Source organism: Mixophyes fleayi, chromosome 11 (assembly GCF_038048845.1).
Source record: "Mixophyes fleayi isolate aMixFle1 chromosome 11, aMixFle1.hap1, whole genome shotgun sequence".
NCBI classification, from domain to species: Eukaryota; Metazoa; Chordata; class Amphibia; order Anura; family Limnodynastidae; genus Mixophyes; species Mixophyes fleayi.
Window position 1 is genome coordinate 32,628,647 of NC_134412.1, and position 17,758 is coordinate 32,646,404.

Sequence of the window (17,758 nt, forward strand, 5' to 3'; positions counted from 1 at the left end):
TAATTCTTATAGCCCAAATCACTGACTTGAAAGCAAAGCGAAATAGCTAAAAGTCATATTTTCTGCTCCTGCAGCCAGACAATGCAATCAGTAGAGGAAACAATTCATTCTGGGCTCAAAACCTACAGGGATGGAATCCATATAGGCTTAATTGTGTATTATGTAAAATAAAGATTGTTTTGACTATATTCCACAACAAATTACAATGTTGGATTATAACTGTCAAACACATTCATGTACACATGGCTCTTATTATTTAGACAAAGAAAATTGTGTGGTTGATATGTGAATGGATACAAACATTAAAAGCAATGTCAAGATGTGAGATATAAATATATAAGATAGTTCTTAACTTGAAGACATTTGAATTTAAATTTTCTATATGTTGCAATCACATTTTTCTTTCTTCCTTCACTCTTGTTATTTGAGAGGGATATTCTGGGACACCAGAGTCTGTCTAGTGACTTGAAAGGAACAATGGAATGGAACAGTCTGCAGTCGACAGACCTCTGCGGAGCCCAAACATGATTTAGATGCAGCACCTGTTTTTAATATTAATTATATTAAGTCAGAGGGTTGTAAAGGAAAGGGGTACAGAGTTTAAAGTGTACATGTTTGTGGTACAGTAGCACTTAACCAAGAAAGCTTACTTGGGCATGAAAATAAGGAAAATCAAGGCCAAAATGAGAGTAAAAGGCAGCACTGACATACAGAGCACACTAGTCAATGTTGGCATATGTAAAGCCAAATGCTAACTCAGAAACCAAGCAATACATCAATGGCTCCATCCTACCTTGGGTATCACCAAGTCTATCTATTAGACACTATGTGATGTTAAATACTTTTGTGTCAAAAAAGACAAAAGTAATATAGGAGTTTTACCTTGATTGGCTTATAAGCTGTTAACACAGGGGCATATAAAGAAAGGAGGAGGAGGAGAAGGAAGAGGAGCCATTGGCTAGGGATGGTCCTGTGCAGCTCTGGGTTCCAGAGACTACAATACCCAGCATGCCTGAAGTTTGGCCCACCAAGAGAGAAAAGTTTGGTGCAGATGAGTGTGGCCAATTAAGGAGATGCTACCAGAGTGCAGAGTGCCCCTGGGAGAGGAGACACAGCCATAGAGGAGGGCACTGCCATGAATGACAGTGCTGGAGAGGAGGGAAATACTTTATAAGGGAGTTCAGAGTAATTCCATATCTGGATAAGTGTCCAGAGGGACTCCAGATCTGGTACAGGTGCCCAATTTCACAACCGAACCAACTCCTTAGTCAAGCAGAGAGGACCCGCATTCATTAAATTCATCCACTAGACAGCTGAGAGGACCATGAAGGAAGTCAGAACTTTTATTTAAACTTATTTCAAGTTCCCTGTAGTATTAAAAAACTGATCTCTCTGTCCAAGGCGTGTGTGAGTAACCCGTTAATCTGCGCACTGTATCATACATTGGGTTGAATGTTTCGTTAAATTCCTGCCTGAACTAGAGGTCTGGGCTTGAATTGTTACCTATTGAATCGACCATTGCTGGGACTACTACTCCTCTTAATTTCCCTAGTATATATACATTGTCGGGTCTTCTCCTCACATCTTCCATAATATTATTGTTGGGTCTACTCCTCCCCTCATCTGTCCTAGTATATAGCGTTGGGACAATATTTATTATAAGTAAGCATCACTGTGTAAGGGTAATATTCTAGTACCCATAGATGAACATACCAATGCCAACTTGCTTTGTCGATCACTGTTGATGCCTAAGAGTGACAGTTTACTGAGTTCATTAAAGTTCATTTTTTCTTATTGCATTCACACATTGTTAGCCAGTTTAGGCTTTGTGCTAGTAGGTCTATATGTGAATACTACATGCATCAGGCCCATCTAACCAGACTCTATGGATTGCTGACTAAGAGTGTGGAGTACTTATTACTGTATTATCATCAGTTATTTCACTGCATATCAATTGTACACTATATTACCATTGCTATTATATGCTGTGGAACCATCTACAAAGTTTATGTGAATCTGCATTATGATATTACTGACCTTCATACATATGTTTCCAGTTAGTTGTCTTTTATAACCTGTGTCAATTATTATTCTAGTTACACAGTGTGCAGGTTGGTGTTCTATCTTGGTCACCTTAAACTTCAGAAATCAGTATTAATTCTTCATAAATTTATACATTGAGCTGCTAGCCTTAAATCTTTTTTGTCCACTAATAACTGTCCCACGTGACTTGTCCCTTCCTTCTGGTTCATGTTTCAGTAATTAATCCCCAGTTATCCTTTGAGTTGGGCAGTGGTTTCCCAAGTCAACTCCTGGTGGGAATAACAAACATCTTCTATGTAGAAATGGGCAGGCAGAGCTGCAGGTCAGGGGGGCATCTGCCCCACCGGGCCGGTCCCATAGTGGCCTACCTTGGGCTGGGTCACTGGGCCACCTGCATGTCATGAATTTGCTTGAACTGAAGTCTACTTGATGGTATTGACGTTTATAAGCTAGGAGGTGCAGAGTCTAACGTATCTCTGTTCTTCGCCAGGGACCCCCGCAAGGGGGTTTCGAGTTTGCTGCAGAGGATGTGCAGGTTGCAGTCCTTCAAGTTAGCCAACACCGATGCAGTGGGTGAACAGGTATAGTCGTGCAATCCATGATCAGGCTGTACAGGCAACGAAGTACAAAAGGATCAGACAATAGCAAAGTCAGGAAGCCAGGGGTCAAAACGGGAGATCTAAATATGCCAAAGGAGAATCCCGGTGCAGGGCCAGGTAAAGCAGGGTCTGAAGCCAGGAGGTCAGACAGAATGCAGGGAAAAAGGTTGGAGTGCATAAGTGGACCTTGATACTCTGGCAGTGGAATCAGTGGCCAGGAAACTGCTGACCGCCAACAGGAGGAGGTGAAGTGTGTCCTGTTGCCTAGCAACAGAGATGCGAGCAGGGGCAGACCTGCTGGGGGGGAGGGGCGATTGTCCCGATCACCCTCCTATGGATTCGCCAGTGGATGAGATGCCTAAGATTCCCAGATGCCTGGGAAGGAAGAGGCGTCCCGGAACGCGATTGCGCAATAGGAGACGGTGGCCAGCCCTGGCACCTAATGGGTGCCAGGGACGGCCCTGTGCGTATTTTGTTTGTGGGGTGATGGTGGGGCAATTTAATAGTGGGGACTATTAAAGATTGAGAGGTTTGGGGACTATTGAATGTGAGGGTGAGTTTGGGGAGAATGAAGTCTTTTTATTAAATGTGACTATGAATTATTTAATGGCAGTGATGGTAGCTGGAAATAGAATTTACATTTCATAAATATACCTATTAATTTATCACTGTGAAGTAGGTTTATTTATTAAATGGGAATACAATTATTTTAATGTTGGGGCTGAAGGAAGGCCTAATTATTACTTGTGGGTGCTATTGATTTAACGCCTGGGCTGGTTGGAATTTTCTAAATATACCCATTTTATTTTCCAAATAGGGCCTCCAACATTCCATAAGGGGGGCCCCATTAAGTTTTTGTACCGAGGCCCTGAATTCCTCTTGGCAGCCCTGCATGTAGGTACAGGGGTTACATAAAGCTTCCATTGGTCAACACATAAAAATTATTTGGGAAAGATTATAGCCAATAAGGTAATGGCAAACTGGAGATAACATGTAAAGGTTATTAAATGAAATGCACCAAAATACAAAAGAGGTATTTGAAAACCAAGAAGCAACATAATATTTTGCTTCATTATTATTACAAGCAGATAAAAAGATTTGTGTTTTCCCCGTTAGCAGTGTCTTAATGAATGATGCAAAATGGTACTTTCCTTCTAAACAGCAATATATTTTAATTTTATAAAAGTGTTTAATTAGTTGTAGAAAGAAATGAGCTTGCTGTGATAAGAGGTTTATCATAGACCCAAATGAGTAATTGTTTAGGAATAATTGTGTTGCTCTGTGTAGAAAGTATTCATTGATTTTAGAGAGCAATGCAATATAACAGCACATTTCTTCATTTATCTTATGGTGAAATACAGAAACACACAAAAAAAGGTTTTAGTGGGATATATCACAGACCCGTCAAACAGTTGAATAATTAACCAACAGCAATGGCTGAGTAGATAAAAAGCAGGTAAAGCAATAGATGCATTCCATTGAGAGTCATGATGCAAAAATATCTTTACTGTCAAGAAAGTGACCAGATGGATCAAATGAGTTACGCATGATGCCCCAAATGAAGAGAAACCCTAGTCTATAGAGTCTCCCTAACACCCAAGTATTGTGGTATAAAGGTTCTGAAACTTATATACACATTTCAAGTTTTGTACAGTAATGATGATTTCACCATTAAATGCTTGGGGCTATACTTAATAAACTGCGGGTTTGAGAAAGTGGAATGTTGCCTATAGCAACCGATCAGATTCTAGCTGTCATTTATTTAGTACATTCTAGGAGTACAAAATGACAGTTAGAATCTGATTGGTTGCTATGGGCAACATCTATACTTTTTCAAACCCGCAGTTTAGTAAATATACTCAATGACAACAGTAAGAATCTCTCAAGTTAACTGGTTTTACAGACCAGAATGTGGTCGAAGTGGGGGTGTATACAGTGATATGCCACTTCTTCTACTGACTTCATTGTAAAACTATTTAATTCTATTCACTTACATTCCCATTACATATTCCATACTGCCACTTCTAAATGTCCAATTCTGTACCAAATAGTAACGCTTCTAATTATCTTTCCATTATTTTCTTCAGATTTGCAATGGTAGGGGCTCTTGTTTTAAACTTCTTAAATGCCTGCTTAATGATTGTATACAAAAGGACTAGAGGATACATATTATTTACTAACATAGCACAACAGGGCAATTCTGTACTAAAACCATAGCAACTAATCGGACGACTGCTTTTTTTTGTCGAACTTGCAATTCATTGTTGATTGTTGGCCATGAGTTTAGTACAGTGCAGATTTGCACCTTTCAGTAATGTTGGTTAATAACTCCCAATGATTAAACTGACCAATGTTAGAATTTCTGGAACAAATTGTTAGTATGTTCTATAGGCAAGTTTAACAGATTATATAAATTCATAGTGATATGGTCACTCTAAAAATGACAGAGGTTATTCTTAGGTACAGAGGTTTCAAGACTACAGCAATAGATGATTAGTAATAATCATAATTGTAGCTTGAAATTAATCCATGAAATCTCCATAACCCTTATTTATTTACAGTACCATTTTATGCCTACAGGATCTTCATGAATGACTCATCGCTCTAAAACAGTTACCCACTGCTGATTGTCTGTAACCTTAGATTCTTAAATCATTTATGGGTGTAGCATGATGAAAGGCTGAACCTGACTGAGATATCCAACTATTTGAAGTGATGGACAATAAAAATGAGGCCTAGGCAGCTTGTGACTTTTCAGCATTTGTGGAACTACAAGTCCCAGCGTGCGCTGCCAGTCAGAGGCTAGTTGAATGTGGCAGAGCTTCCTGAGATATCCAGTTTCACAATTGAAGGAGAGTGAGAGGTTTCCTGCACATAATTTATAAAATTAACATGCTTAAACATAGCCATTTTTTGTAAAAACAAAGATGAAATATAAATTTTTGCCAACACCAGTAGCGTCTTTTTTAATGGTGCAATTTTATATAAGTTGTACTATCTAAAGTACCTTCGTTTTAGATAAGTGTTTCAACTCCCAGAGTTGCCCTTTAACTATCAGTGGCGGTTTTGACATTTCATGTTAGACTTTTATGTTTGATTCACTGTACATAGAATTTTATTAAAATGCTCTGCTCTCTGGAGACAAACACAATTCTCTGGGTTACTACAGATCAAAAGGCTTTGGAAATCAAAATATGGTTTTTATTCCAAAACCAACAGCTGTCCATTATTCATCTGCAAGCCTGTACTTTAAGTTTGTTATATGTCCTTGGCAAGCATTTTTTGTGATATTTTGTAAAATCGAGTTAATGAGGGATTTACTTTTACAAATCATTTGCCAGTATTATATTCATTTAGATATTCACTTCAACCCCAAACAACCTGTTCTCAATTTCATCTCTGTTCAACTTTGGACACTTTTGCTACAAAGTATACCCATTTAAAATCGTATTGCCCCAGATATTTATGGTTTATTAGGTATCATTATTTTCCGCCATCAGTCTAGATAATTCGCATGATCCCCAACAAAATTAGGTTGCAAGCAAGCAAGTTGGTGGTCAGTATGCATTGTCCCTCCATGTTAGCTGCTTGAAGCTCACATAGAATTCTTATTTGGACAATGCAGGGTAACACAGCTTACATCATTGCCCATTCACCCTGCTTTACCCAAAGTGACCATGTGAATGGTCCTTGCAATCAACATAGGGATCGATGATCCCTTTTTAAAGTTCTATCTGAGCTGCATTCTGTGTGGAAATTCAAGCAGCTCATGCAGAGGGGCAATGCAATCTGTAGGCCTGTATGCATGCACCCTTTTGCTTTGGCAACATATCCAGTGGTCGAACTGGTAATTTAGAAGTAGTGGTATGGAAAATGTGAATGAATGGAATTTGCTAGTTTTACAATGAAGGCAGTAGGAAAAGTGGCAGTATGACATACCACCATATACCAGCCCACTGCGACCACTGATCATATCAAGTATTTTGATTTATATTGAAAATTAGTTTTTGTAACCAATTATAAACATGGGGCTATTAGAAGGTGGATAGCTACAGTTTGCAGCAAGAAGCAGAATTTTCAGAGTAGATACCCTTAGCATTAAGTTGGTCATTTATGAACATGTTGACAACTTGATACATGTTGTTAATAGAGTTTATTTCAGCATTTAAATACACATTTAAAACTTTGTAAGTTATGTAATGATTAGAAATCATACATGCTTGTATTTTCAGCTAGTGGTGAAGGGATGGAACACAGACAGACATTTGGGGGTAAGTGGAGTTATGAGCCCTTGTAAAGATTATAGACAATTTTATAAACATTTACCTACAAACACATTATGTTGTTCTACAATTTCTCTAAAAGTAAAACGTACAAGCAGCATCTAGAAGAAAAATTGATATCAGGAACAGAATCTTTAGTTTTGTACTCTTGTGTGCAGTGTAGTCCTGTTAGGAAGATGTCATATGTTTAATAAACTTTATTGGTTTCTTACTGACTGATGAAAATGTCACTACATTTTACTGACAGAAATCTTACTGGCAACCCAAGGCTGAGTGAATGATTGTAAAATAGATCTTTCATCAAGAGCTGTCATCCATTATGAGGTTTCGGATAAACATCACGGTTATAAACACTAAGGGCTAGATTTACTAAACTACTGGATTGAAAAAGTGGAGATGTTGCCTATAGCTATTAGCAACCAATCAGATTCTAGCTGTCATTTATTTAGTACATTATACAAAATGACAGCTAGAATCTGATTGGTTGCTATAGGCAACATCTCCACTTTTTCAACCCCGCAGTTTAGTAAATATACCTCTAAAGTTGGGTACACACCTATGAAATCTTACTTCAGATGCAATTTCTGTAACGATTTCACCAACGATTGAAAGTCCCGATGAGGATGCCCATTCATGTTTACATACCTTCACAATTTATCTTCAGATCTGTGATCTTCATCTCTCATAACCATCTGCTGAAAAGATTGTGACTGTACAAACTCTACAGATATCTGCCTGCACTGCTGGTTGTGAGTGCATACACTCTTCCACATTTGCCGGCCATCGTTCCATCAACAGATGCAATATGTTTTGGTACAGTAAAATATTATTGTGAGATCATACACATTCTTGCAATATTTGACCAAACGGTCGTGAATTTTGTGATCTACATGATAATTGCACAGGTGTGTACCCAGCTAAATTTGTCTTAAAAATAAGATAAACAAAAGGAACATAACTGCTATGGTTTTTAACTGTAAAATATTACATTGTTACATTGGAAATCAAAATACTAGTAAAATAATGTGGTTAAAACCTTAATTGTTTACAACATTACCTGTGCAGGTTTTCATTCCCATAGGTACGGTTTGGTGCTCTACAATCATTGTTAAATTCTGGTATGAATCCATAGTCTTTGTACAAAGCCTCAGCCCCTTTAGCAATGATAGCTACTCCATTTTGAACTCTACGGTGGAGGTCATCTTTCCATCCAGCAGACAAAACGGTAAAAAGGCCAACAGGCAAGTGCTCAGGCATGTAATCTGTGCCGCCTAAATTGGTCCCCACCATAAACCAAATATAACCAGGGCCAGTTAATCCAGCTTCTCTTGCAGCCTTGAAGACTCCATCAGCTTCATCCTTAGAACAGTAGAGTAGTCGTACCTGTACAGTTATCTCTCTTAATTGTCTTTTAAGTTTGGACTCACTGGGATCATCGGTCAGATTGAGTGTTAAGACACCTCGATTTTCCCAGCCAATGAAACTACTGTCAGTTAGCAACTCAATGTAATCTACAAAGTCTTCATAGCCAGGGAATAAAGTGGTAATAACTGCAAAAGCTGTCCAATCATATTCTTCCAACACCTCAAAGATGACTTGAAGTTGTTGCTCCGTGGAGGCACCCAATTGTAGGAAGGTCGACCCTTTTTCCTGCAACAAAACATTGTAATATAATAAAAAGCAGTACAAAAGCAAAATAATGGGTCAAAAGAAAAATAATAATGCTACCAGAGGAATATTACATGAAATATGTATAAAGTGAATAGTACAAATTATTTTGAGTTAAAGGAAACCATGAAAATAATGAAGGTTTTGATGTCTGAAGGAAAACATATTTTGTAGGAAACCATTAGAAATAAAAGGCAAATAGAAGGTAGACATGGACAAGAATGAGAGACATTGCAAATATAGTGAAAGAAATTTCATCATACAAGTTTGAAATAATATTGAACTGAAATAAGATAAAAAATGTCATGCAATAACCATCAATCTAATCATTCTGGAAATTTTGTAGTAATAATAATCCCTCACCCTTACAGTCAGCAATATGCCTTATTCTTTTCTCCTTCCTACAATATCAGTGCTGGTAACGCATATCGCTATTGTCTAAGTTAGAGTGAAGTCAACAAATAATTTAAAGAACCAATAATGTAAGTTAAACAGAAGAAAATCTGACTTAAGAAAAATATTGACCAATATGCATCTAAAATAATTTTCTTGCCAAATGGCATTTTTAATGTAAAAAGAAAGCTACATTATCTCTTTGTAATGTGTATAGCAGGGTAAAATACTGTGCCATATGTTTCTTTGGTTGTTAGGACTGATTTATTTGCCCAAAAAGTCACTACATAATAGCAGGGCTGGATTATGGGCAGAACAACTGAAGTGATTGCCCCGGGTCTCCACACATCAGGGGCCCACCCACAAATCTTCCCCACAGCTGCCCACTTTCCCCATCTTGTGCGTAACCGCAGCATGCAATGTATTAAGATTTTGCATAAGGGGGTGGGGCGGCTTCTTGCTTTTTGTTTTTCATCTTCTTAATACTTTCTACTTAAATTTTAATAGCAATATGTTATCCCATGCATTCCTGAATTATTTTACAATGTGAACACCCATGACAACCACTGGAAAGCTATTTCATGGATCTGTCACCCTTTCTGTAAAAATGTTCTTCCTTATTCCTTTTCAGCAACACTTTTCTTTGAGGAAATATAAGGCTAGCCAGTGGTAGGTTGTCTGTACATTATTTATTTGACAAGGCCTTGTCACTATATAATATATGCTTAAAAAAGGAGGGTAAACTGGCTGGAAATGGGGCTTATACCTGAGGTATCTCTGTGACTGGCATTGAGGGATATAAGAAACTTGATTTGTGCAATATGGGGTATTTGGAATGGTGGTTTATCTCAGTGCAAAATAGGTTCTCATTACGTACAAGGGTGTCACTGTGCAAATTGGGGGGGCATCTTTGTTCAAATAAGGGGGTCAATGTTCCATCTTAATACAGCTTCTATTGCCCTGTATATATTACAGCCTCGAGATAAGGATACATTATACACTGAGCAATGGAGTGGATGCAGGCTGATTAGGGAGGTGTCACGGTTCAATGCAGGTTTACAGCTAAGGAGCCACGAATATGGTGAAAACATGCAATGTTTATTTGCTGAAGAGTACAAACCAGAAGGTGTAATAATGAGCTTGCAGGGAAATGCAGAAGTAAATACCATGTTTACAGATGATGCAGGTAAACAGGAGGTATGGAGAGATCCCAAGCAGCAAGTAACTCAGAACCACAGCAGAAAGGAAGCAACAACAGAATGTAACAATAACCAGCAATATATGCTGGGAGTGACAGGTATACATAGGGAAGCATCCAGGTGCAAGGGATAATTAGTGCAGCAAGATTAACTCCTAAGGACAAGAAGCAGGCGCAATAGCAGTAGCTCTGGTGATCAGAGATACTGCTGCTAACACATAAAATGAAACACCAATACTGCACAGTTCAAGACCAAAAGGGGCTGCAGAAGGCAAGCAGCATTCAAAAGGGAGATGTTGCAATGCAGACAGAGGCAGATCGTGACAAGAGGCCTTGGTTTAGATATTGCTCTAGGGCAGGGGTAGGCAACCTGCGGCTCTCCAGGTGTTGTAAAACTACAAATCCCAGCATGCCTTGCCACCTATCTGCTGTTATCTACTGGAAAAGCATGCTGGGACTTGGAGTTTCACAACACCTGGAGAGCCGCAGGTTGCCTACCCCTGCTCTAGGGTGTAGGGACCTCTAGTTATGCCACCGTAACTCGTTTAGGTCTTGTTCACCAGGTGCATGTGTGAGCAAAGCTTAATTTATGTCTAGAAGCAGCAGGATCAGTACTATTTCAGAGTAACGTTTATTCTTCTTTAAAAATTTTAAATGTTGCCATAAAAAATTCATTGCCAACCAATGCAAAGTACATGTTCTACTCTACAATTTCAAGGATTATTTATTGTTACCTGCAAATTGCTCCTCAGCGTTACATCTACTCTTTTGATTAACACAGAACATTTACTAAAGTGTCATTAAGGGAAGGTTGTGCTACATATTTATTTTCTCAAATGAATGCTGAGGATAATTTTGTGCATTACTCTTTTTGTTTCTTATAAGGGAATAAATATACTTTATTATATAAAAATATATGAAAAGGTGGAGATAGAGGATGTTGATATTTTAAATTTTCATGTGTTTCTGAATATTCAAGAAACATGAAAGCATTTTACAATCTCATTTTATATTGCTTACTGTATCTTGCCATTGTTTTACTGAATTGCTTTATCCAAGGTTGAATAAAGCTATATAAAAAATCTGCAATGAAAGGTCTGTGAAATATTTTCTGTTCACAATTCACTGGTCATGTGATCTGATCATGGGATATTGTATACTTGCACCCTGACAAGACTGCTTTGTGTACAGCTCATCAGATTATAATGCTGTCTATTGCATACTGGACATACGATAATGTAGCTCCACACTAAATATTGGTCATCAGATAACCCAGCTCAACATTGTTTACTTTAAATGGTGTTGCTTTGTTTATTGCATATTGGTAATGTAATAATAGGGGAATGATGCAATTTTTCCTTGTATACTAGTTATCAGATTAGATGGCTCTGCATGTTATGCAGGTTACTAGAAGTGGTGCTGCATTTTGTACTGATGATTCCATGATGTGGCTCTGCATTATATACTAGTCAAATAGTGAATAAAAGCAATGAATCGTGCACTTTATACCAGTCACCTGATACTTAGTATTATTTCACATGTATGTCAGTTTTTGTGCTACAGTGTGACCATATTCCCCTTTGCACACACTTATGTAGAGGTCCACAATAAATAAAAATACATAAATATGCCAGATCTAAAATAGTATTTATAGTATTTTTTTTTTGTGAGCTGAGCATTTGTCTCTGAAGTGCTGGTCCTCTTCCAAATATCAAATCATAATGTTCTTCGTGCAGAAATTTGATTTCATGTTTGATACATTTTAATTCTACTGGTGCCTACTGACCACCATGAACCACCAGCTCTACAGCGGATTCCCGTGCACATATTTTCATTTACAAAGATGTTTCATAACCAGTCTCAAATGTGCTAATTAAATGAAAAAGTAATCTCTTAGCTTTTTGTATGTGCTGCGCTTGCACATAGTAAATGGCATCACTGTGTGTACATCTACCTACTGTTTTCTTCTCTGTAGCATAGTAATCATTGTCTGCCATGTGTAGACATTACAATAAGAATTACATTAAAAGGGGTTTTATTTAAAGTTGCAGTACCACCAAATGAAAAGTGGTGGTGACGAGGTTCCCTTCTAGCCAGAGCCTCAGACTGCAACGTGCAGCCATTTTTCTAGAGGCAGCAAAACAGGGAGAGGGTGGAAGTGCGAGGGCCAATCACAAGCTGAATTCAAGAGATTGAGTCTTGCGGATTGTCATCCCACTCACGCCCCCCTCTGCCGCCAATTAAAGTTTATACAATGAATTTAGCGGTTCAGCATTACCAATCCAGCAAGTCAAGTCCCTTTAATTATTAAGGTTCTCTTGATTAGTACTGGTATATAGTAGTAGTCAATAATATTTAAAATTTTATGAGTGGTTCAGCCATTGATAATTAGGATCGGGAAATGAATTGCTATCTACCTATTAATGATTGCTAAAACTAGGGATTGGGCAGACTACTCTGTAAAGTATAAGTTGAGTCGCTGGTGGAATGTAAAATATTTTCAATAAATGTTCTATTAGGGTGGAAAAATGCTCAGCTTAACGCTAACGCGTGTTTAGCTGCAGAATACTTTCTCAAAGCAAACCGGTTCATTACCTGAGCGGGATATTTAAACTCGCAACAGCCAATGAAAGAGTTAGGTGTAGATTACGTAGTTAAACAATGTCAGTATTGTGATGAACCCCTTTCAGTCCGTAATTAAATTAGCTCTATGAATTAATTGAATTAGCTCTATGTGCAGTAGCAATGTTTCTAATGGGATAGATTAATTTGCTAGGGATTGTTACATTCCTGCTACAAGTGGTACAAATTATTTGTTACACTGTATCTTTGTAGTGAATTCAATTGAACTTTGTATTGATTCACTTAGATTTGATTTTAATGAGATAGCCGATGAATAGAAGTGTTAATGAGTTAATAATTTCTCATTCTTACTGAATTATATATCACTGAACATTCCCGTCATAAAAAGGATAATGTGTCGAGTTTATATAAAGTGTTCACAGGATTAATAATCTTCCAGAGCCATATATGTATATGGTCAGTGTAACTGTAGTTATCTACTTCACTATAAGTATTCCCATATTGTCCGATGCAGTATCATTTCCAATGCCTGAATAAAGATATAAAATGTATCAGTGGAACACATTCGAAAGGGCACATTGAAGAAGGGAATCCACTCTCTCTGGCCACTCATTGATGATTATTGTATAACAAATAGTTTTATAAAGAAACATCTATGAGTAGTCTTCCCAATCCCGGGTTTTAGCAATCATTAATAGGTAGATAGCAATTCAGTCCCTGATCCTAATTTATAGCTACCATATAATTATCAATGGCTGAAACTCTTGAATTTAAAATATTATTGACTACTACTAAATACCAGTACTAGTTAAGAGAAACATAATAATTAAAGGGATTTGACTATTTAAACGTAAACTGGATGGAGAATACTGTAATTAATTCTTTATCATGTGAATGGTTTAATGATGGAACGTCTATAGTAGGAAAATAGGGAAATCTGCACAACTATTTTTAATCACAATTCACTTTGGTTTTTATATTTCGCTGTTTTTATTAATTGTTGCCAACTTTGTCACTTTATTTTTGCTGTATGTCATTTTATCTTGCTGGCTGGTAACACCTGTATTTTGCAATCATTTTAATGACTGGTGAATCTATGTAAAGAAATTAACCAGTCAATATATGAAAAACACAGTTGTAGTCTTAATTTATCAATACTAGTGCAACAATAACCTTTTAAGACAGAATTCAATATCGTCAGATCACATAGATTTGCTGTGATGATGAACAATTTAAATAAAAATCCTATTAAATGTTTAACAGAAATAAGTAAACTATTGACTAAATCCAATACAAATAACATTAAAAATTATGAATATAATTTTAGGTGCTGACCCTGTTGTACCCAAATTATATCACCTTCCCAAATTACATAGGAATATGGCCAATGCCCCTGACCAACCCATAGCATCTGGATAAGACTCCCATTTTTTCACATTATACTGATTCTCATTGGTCATTCATTTTTTATAATATTTTTGTTCCTCCATATTATTGGTATTCCACTTTTTATTTGGCTACAATAGACATTCAGTTGTCATCAAAAACTAAATATATGGAATGTACCCGCTAGTCAATTTCTAAGGTTATGTAGAAATTGTGAGTAATCAGTATATTTCCGAAGAACAGGTAGAATTTTTTATATCCCGATTTTTGAATAAAAGCTATCCAGAATCTATCATTCTGGAAGCAATTTAAAAGAACAGTTTGAGAGATAGGATATCACTTCTGAAAAGAACATCTAATAAAATAAAAACAGAAAAAGTAATAAAAAAAAAGCAACATTCATTTTTTTTTATACAATACAACCCACAATTCCAGATTATTGAGAAGGTTCTCAACAAAATTGGGGTATCCTTTTATTGTTGTTTAAACTGTTTTTATTGAAAGTATATATATATTGAATATTGAAGCAATTGTATTAATAAATATAATTCAATACTTTTCATGTTCTGATATAATTGATGACAAATGTTTGAGGGTTAATACATACGAGAAGGTGACGGGGAAAGTGAAAGGAAAAAAACTGATGAAGAGGGAGGAAAATTAGGATAAGAGATTGGGGTATCCTTTTGTTGAACGCTTTTTTTTACAATCCAATATGTCACCAGGACCCAGGATTATCCCAGGGTTATCCTTAAAAGAGTTTCTACCTTGAAACAAATTTTATGTTCAAGTATTTTGCCACAATGAACAACAAATGAAATTGCACTACTGTAATGTATAGTTGTTCACAGTGTAAAGCATGTGCCTTTATGGGTAACATTTATTTTCATGTTCTGTAATGAAACATCAATATGGGCTTTTTGTTCATATACTAATTGTCAGAGTGGCCATGTAATCTAAATTTTGATATTTAAGTGGGGTATACAATAAGTGGTGAAATATTTCACAACCTAAAGGTCTACCTATTAGAGCATGTGAACAACACAAACACATCTCGCAAATCGAATAGAACACCTTTGGGATGTGTAGAATGGGAGATTTGCAGCATGAATGTGCAGCCAACCAATATGCAGCAACTGCGAGACACTATCATGTCTACATGGACCAGAATCTCTAGCACCTTGTTGAATCCATGCCATGAAGAAGTAACATTGTTCTATGGGCAAACAGGGGTGGGGGGCCCTACCCAGTACTAAAATGGTATATCTAATAAAGTGGCCACTGTATACATTATGGGCCTGATTCATTAAGGATCTTAACTTAAGAAACTTCTTATTTAAGTCTCCTGGACAAAACCATGTTACAATGCAAGGGGTGCAAATTAGTATTCTGTTTTGCACATAAGTTAAATACCGACTGTTTTTTCATGCAGCACACAAATTTAAACTTCAAATTTCAGTGTACAAATAAGCTATCAAGTATCTGTGTGCTACATGATAAAACAGTCAGTATTTAACTTATGTGCAAAACAGAATACTGATTTGCACCCCTTGCATTGTAACATGGTTTTGTCCAGGAGACTTAAATAAGAAGTTTCTTAAGTTAAGATCCTTAATGAATCAGGATATATATATATATATATCTATATATATATATATCTATATATCTCTATCAAAATATAACCATTTAGCTGAGGAGGCATGGGGGAGGGGAAAGGAGGAAAAGGGAAACGGACATCGCTCTGTGCACATTGCCAGAAATTACGGTAGGAATCTTCACTCATCTTTTCTCACGCCTCTATGGGGAGCCATAACATCGGATGTTCCGGAGATACCTCACGGCATATTTAATCTCCCCTTAAATGTTTGCACTAAACAGCTGTGTGATGTCAATAGCGGATGTGATGCTACTCTAATTGTTTATTTAAAAAAGTCTTTAACTTAACCCTCTAATCTAATACTCTCTTTTAGCCATCTTTCATGTGAACAACCATGGTCTGCGCATACATAATGCTTCGGAAATAGGGCCCAGTGTGCAACTGTCTAGGAACAATAGAAGAGGAGATTGGAATAGCAGGAGTATAAAACAGGACCTCAATAATCCCCAACGCTAACACCTGCAGAACTACAAATAACTTCCTTTATGCAAACCAATGGATTGTTGGATTCAGCTCAACAGCTCTATTCCTGCAAATAATTTTTTGCAGGAAATTCAGCTGAAGATTGCTTATTTTTTTTACTCCCGCTGTGTTATTCATTCTGTGACTGGTGGGTAACATACACTTAGTGCCAAGCATAAAGGCTGCTCCCAGAGTTAACAGTTCCAGAAGCTCTTATAGAACTAGCAATCCATGAAATTAGATTCACTGATCTTTACTTGCAGGGCATTGCCTGGCGTTTAAATATTCATACGGTAGTATCTCTCATCCAGAATCTTACCCGGCCAATGGAGGTGTGAGCCGGAACTGCACTTGTTTTTTTCTGGAAGAAAAAGGTTTTCCTCTGTTTCTCTTCTTTACAGTAAGTATAGAAGACTCTGACTGGCTACTCTTGACACAGTTATTCATAAAGTCCTTCCCTGGTGGTTTTGACTGAATGTTAATAACTGTATTAGCCTTGCAGATCACTCACGCTGGCAGCAGGATGTATGAGGGAGTCAGTGCACAAAGTGTGTGTATATAAACTGTCAGAAGAGAACCATTTGCCCCAAGACTATTTGTGAAATATTAATGGAGCAAAATTGTCTACCAGTCTGCATAGGAAAGGAAGACAATGAAAGGGAGGGTAGAGCGAGTGTGGGAGATTGTGCTGCATGGACTGAAGTAAGTAAAAAAGGAGACAGGCAGCAGAATAATATTACTGATATGTAAATGAAATTGAAAGGCTGATTGAAGTTGCGAAAAATAGAGAAATAATTTCACAGGCAGAGAAAAATGCTACTGTAATAATACAGACATCAGAGAAAAGCAAATTATGTTTAAAAAAAAAAAAAAAAAGGTTATGATAATGAAGGTAGATGGGAAAAGTGAATGCAAATATAAAGAAGACTGACAATACAGGTGTATGTAAAACATGATGTAAAGCAAGACAAAAAATAAAAAAACGAAAATAGAATTGAGGAACTACAGACAAACAGAAGATGTTATACATTACAGCGCACACCAGATGGACCTGTTTTAGTACATAGATGCGTCACCACCAGAGGGCTTAAACAACAATTATTGTGACAACAGTTAAGGGGGAAAAGCTAGATGCAGACAATAATTATGAAGATTTACTTGTTACAATTGTTGGGTCCTCAAAGTATCCTCTATCATAGGTGGCAAGGACACCAGCCATCAAGGAGACTGATGCAGCTATTAGCTATAACTTTTCATAAAGCACTTAAAGTAATGGAAATAGAGAATTAAGTCCATTTAAAAGGTTACTGCCATGTAAAGACCCCGCACATATTATTCTAATGCATATGTTCTTGATTTAATAACGCATATAGTATGAAGGTGGAGCATTTATTTAGGTACATGGTGACACATGAAAATAACTATCACTCAACTCTGTTTTTCTTTATCCATGTGTTCACATGGATTTAAATAAGTACGCTCCTTA

The 17,758-nt window shown here is 37.0% G+C and overlaps 1 protein-coding gene across 6 annotated transcripts in view; it reads right to left on the reverse strand.

Annotated features, from left to right (window-relative positions):
* The window catches only part of GRIN2D (glutamate ionotropic receptor NMDA type subunit 2D), a 557,401-nt gene that overhangs the window by 299,306 nt on the left and 240,337 nt on the right, over window positions 1-17,758 (reverse strand). For all 6 annotated transcript variants that reach the window (XM_075191487.1, XM_075191484.1, XM_075191483.1 and 3 more), the window contains one exon: window positions 7,983-8,575. In XM_075191487.1, coding sequence (XP_075047588.1) covers window positions 7,983-8,575 — 593 coding nt within the window. The remainder of the gene's footprint in view (window positions 1-7,982; window positions 8,576-17,758) is intronic.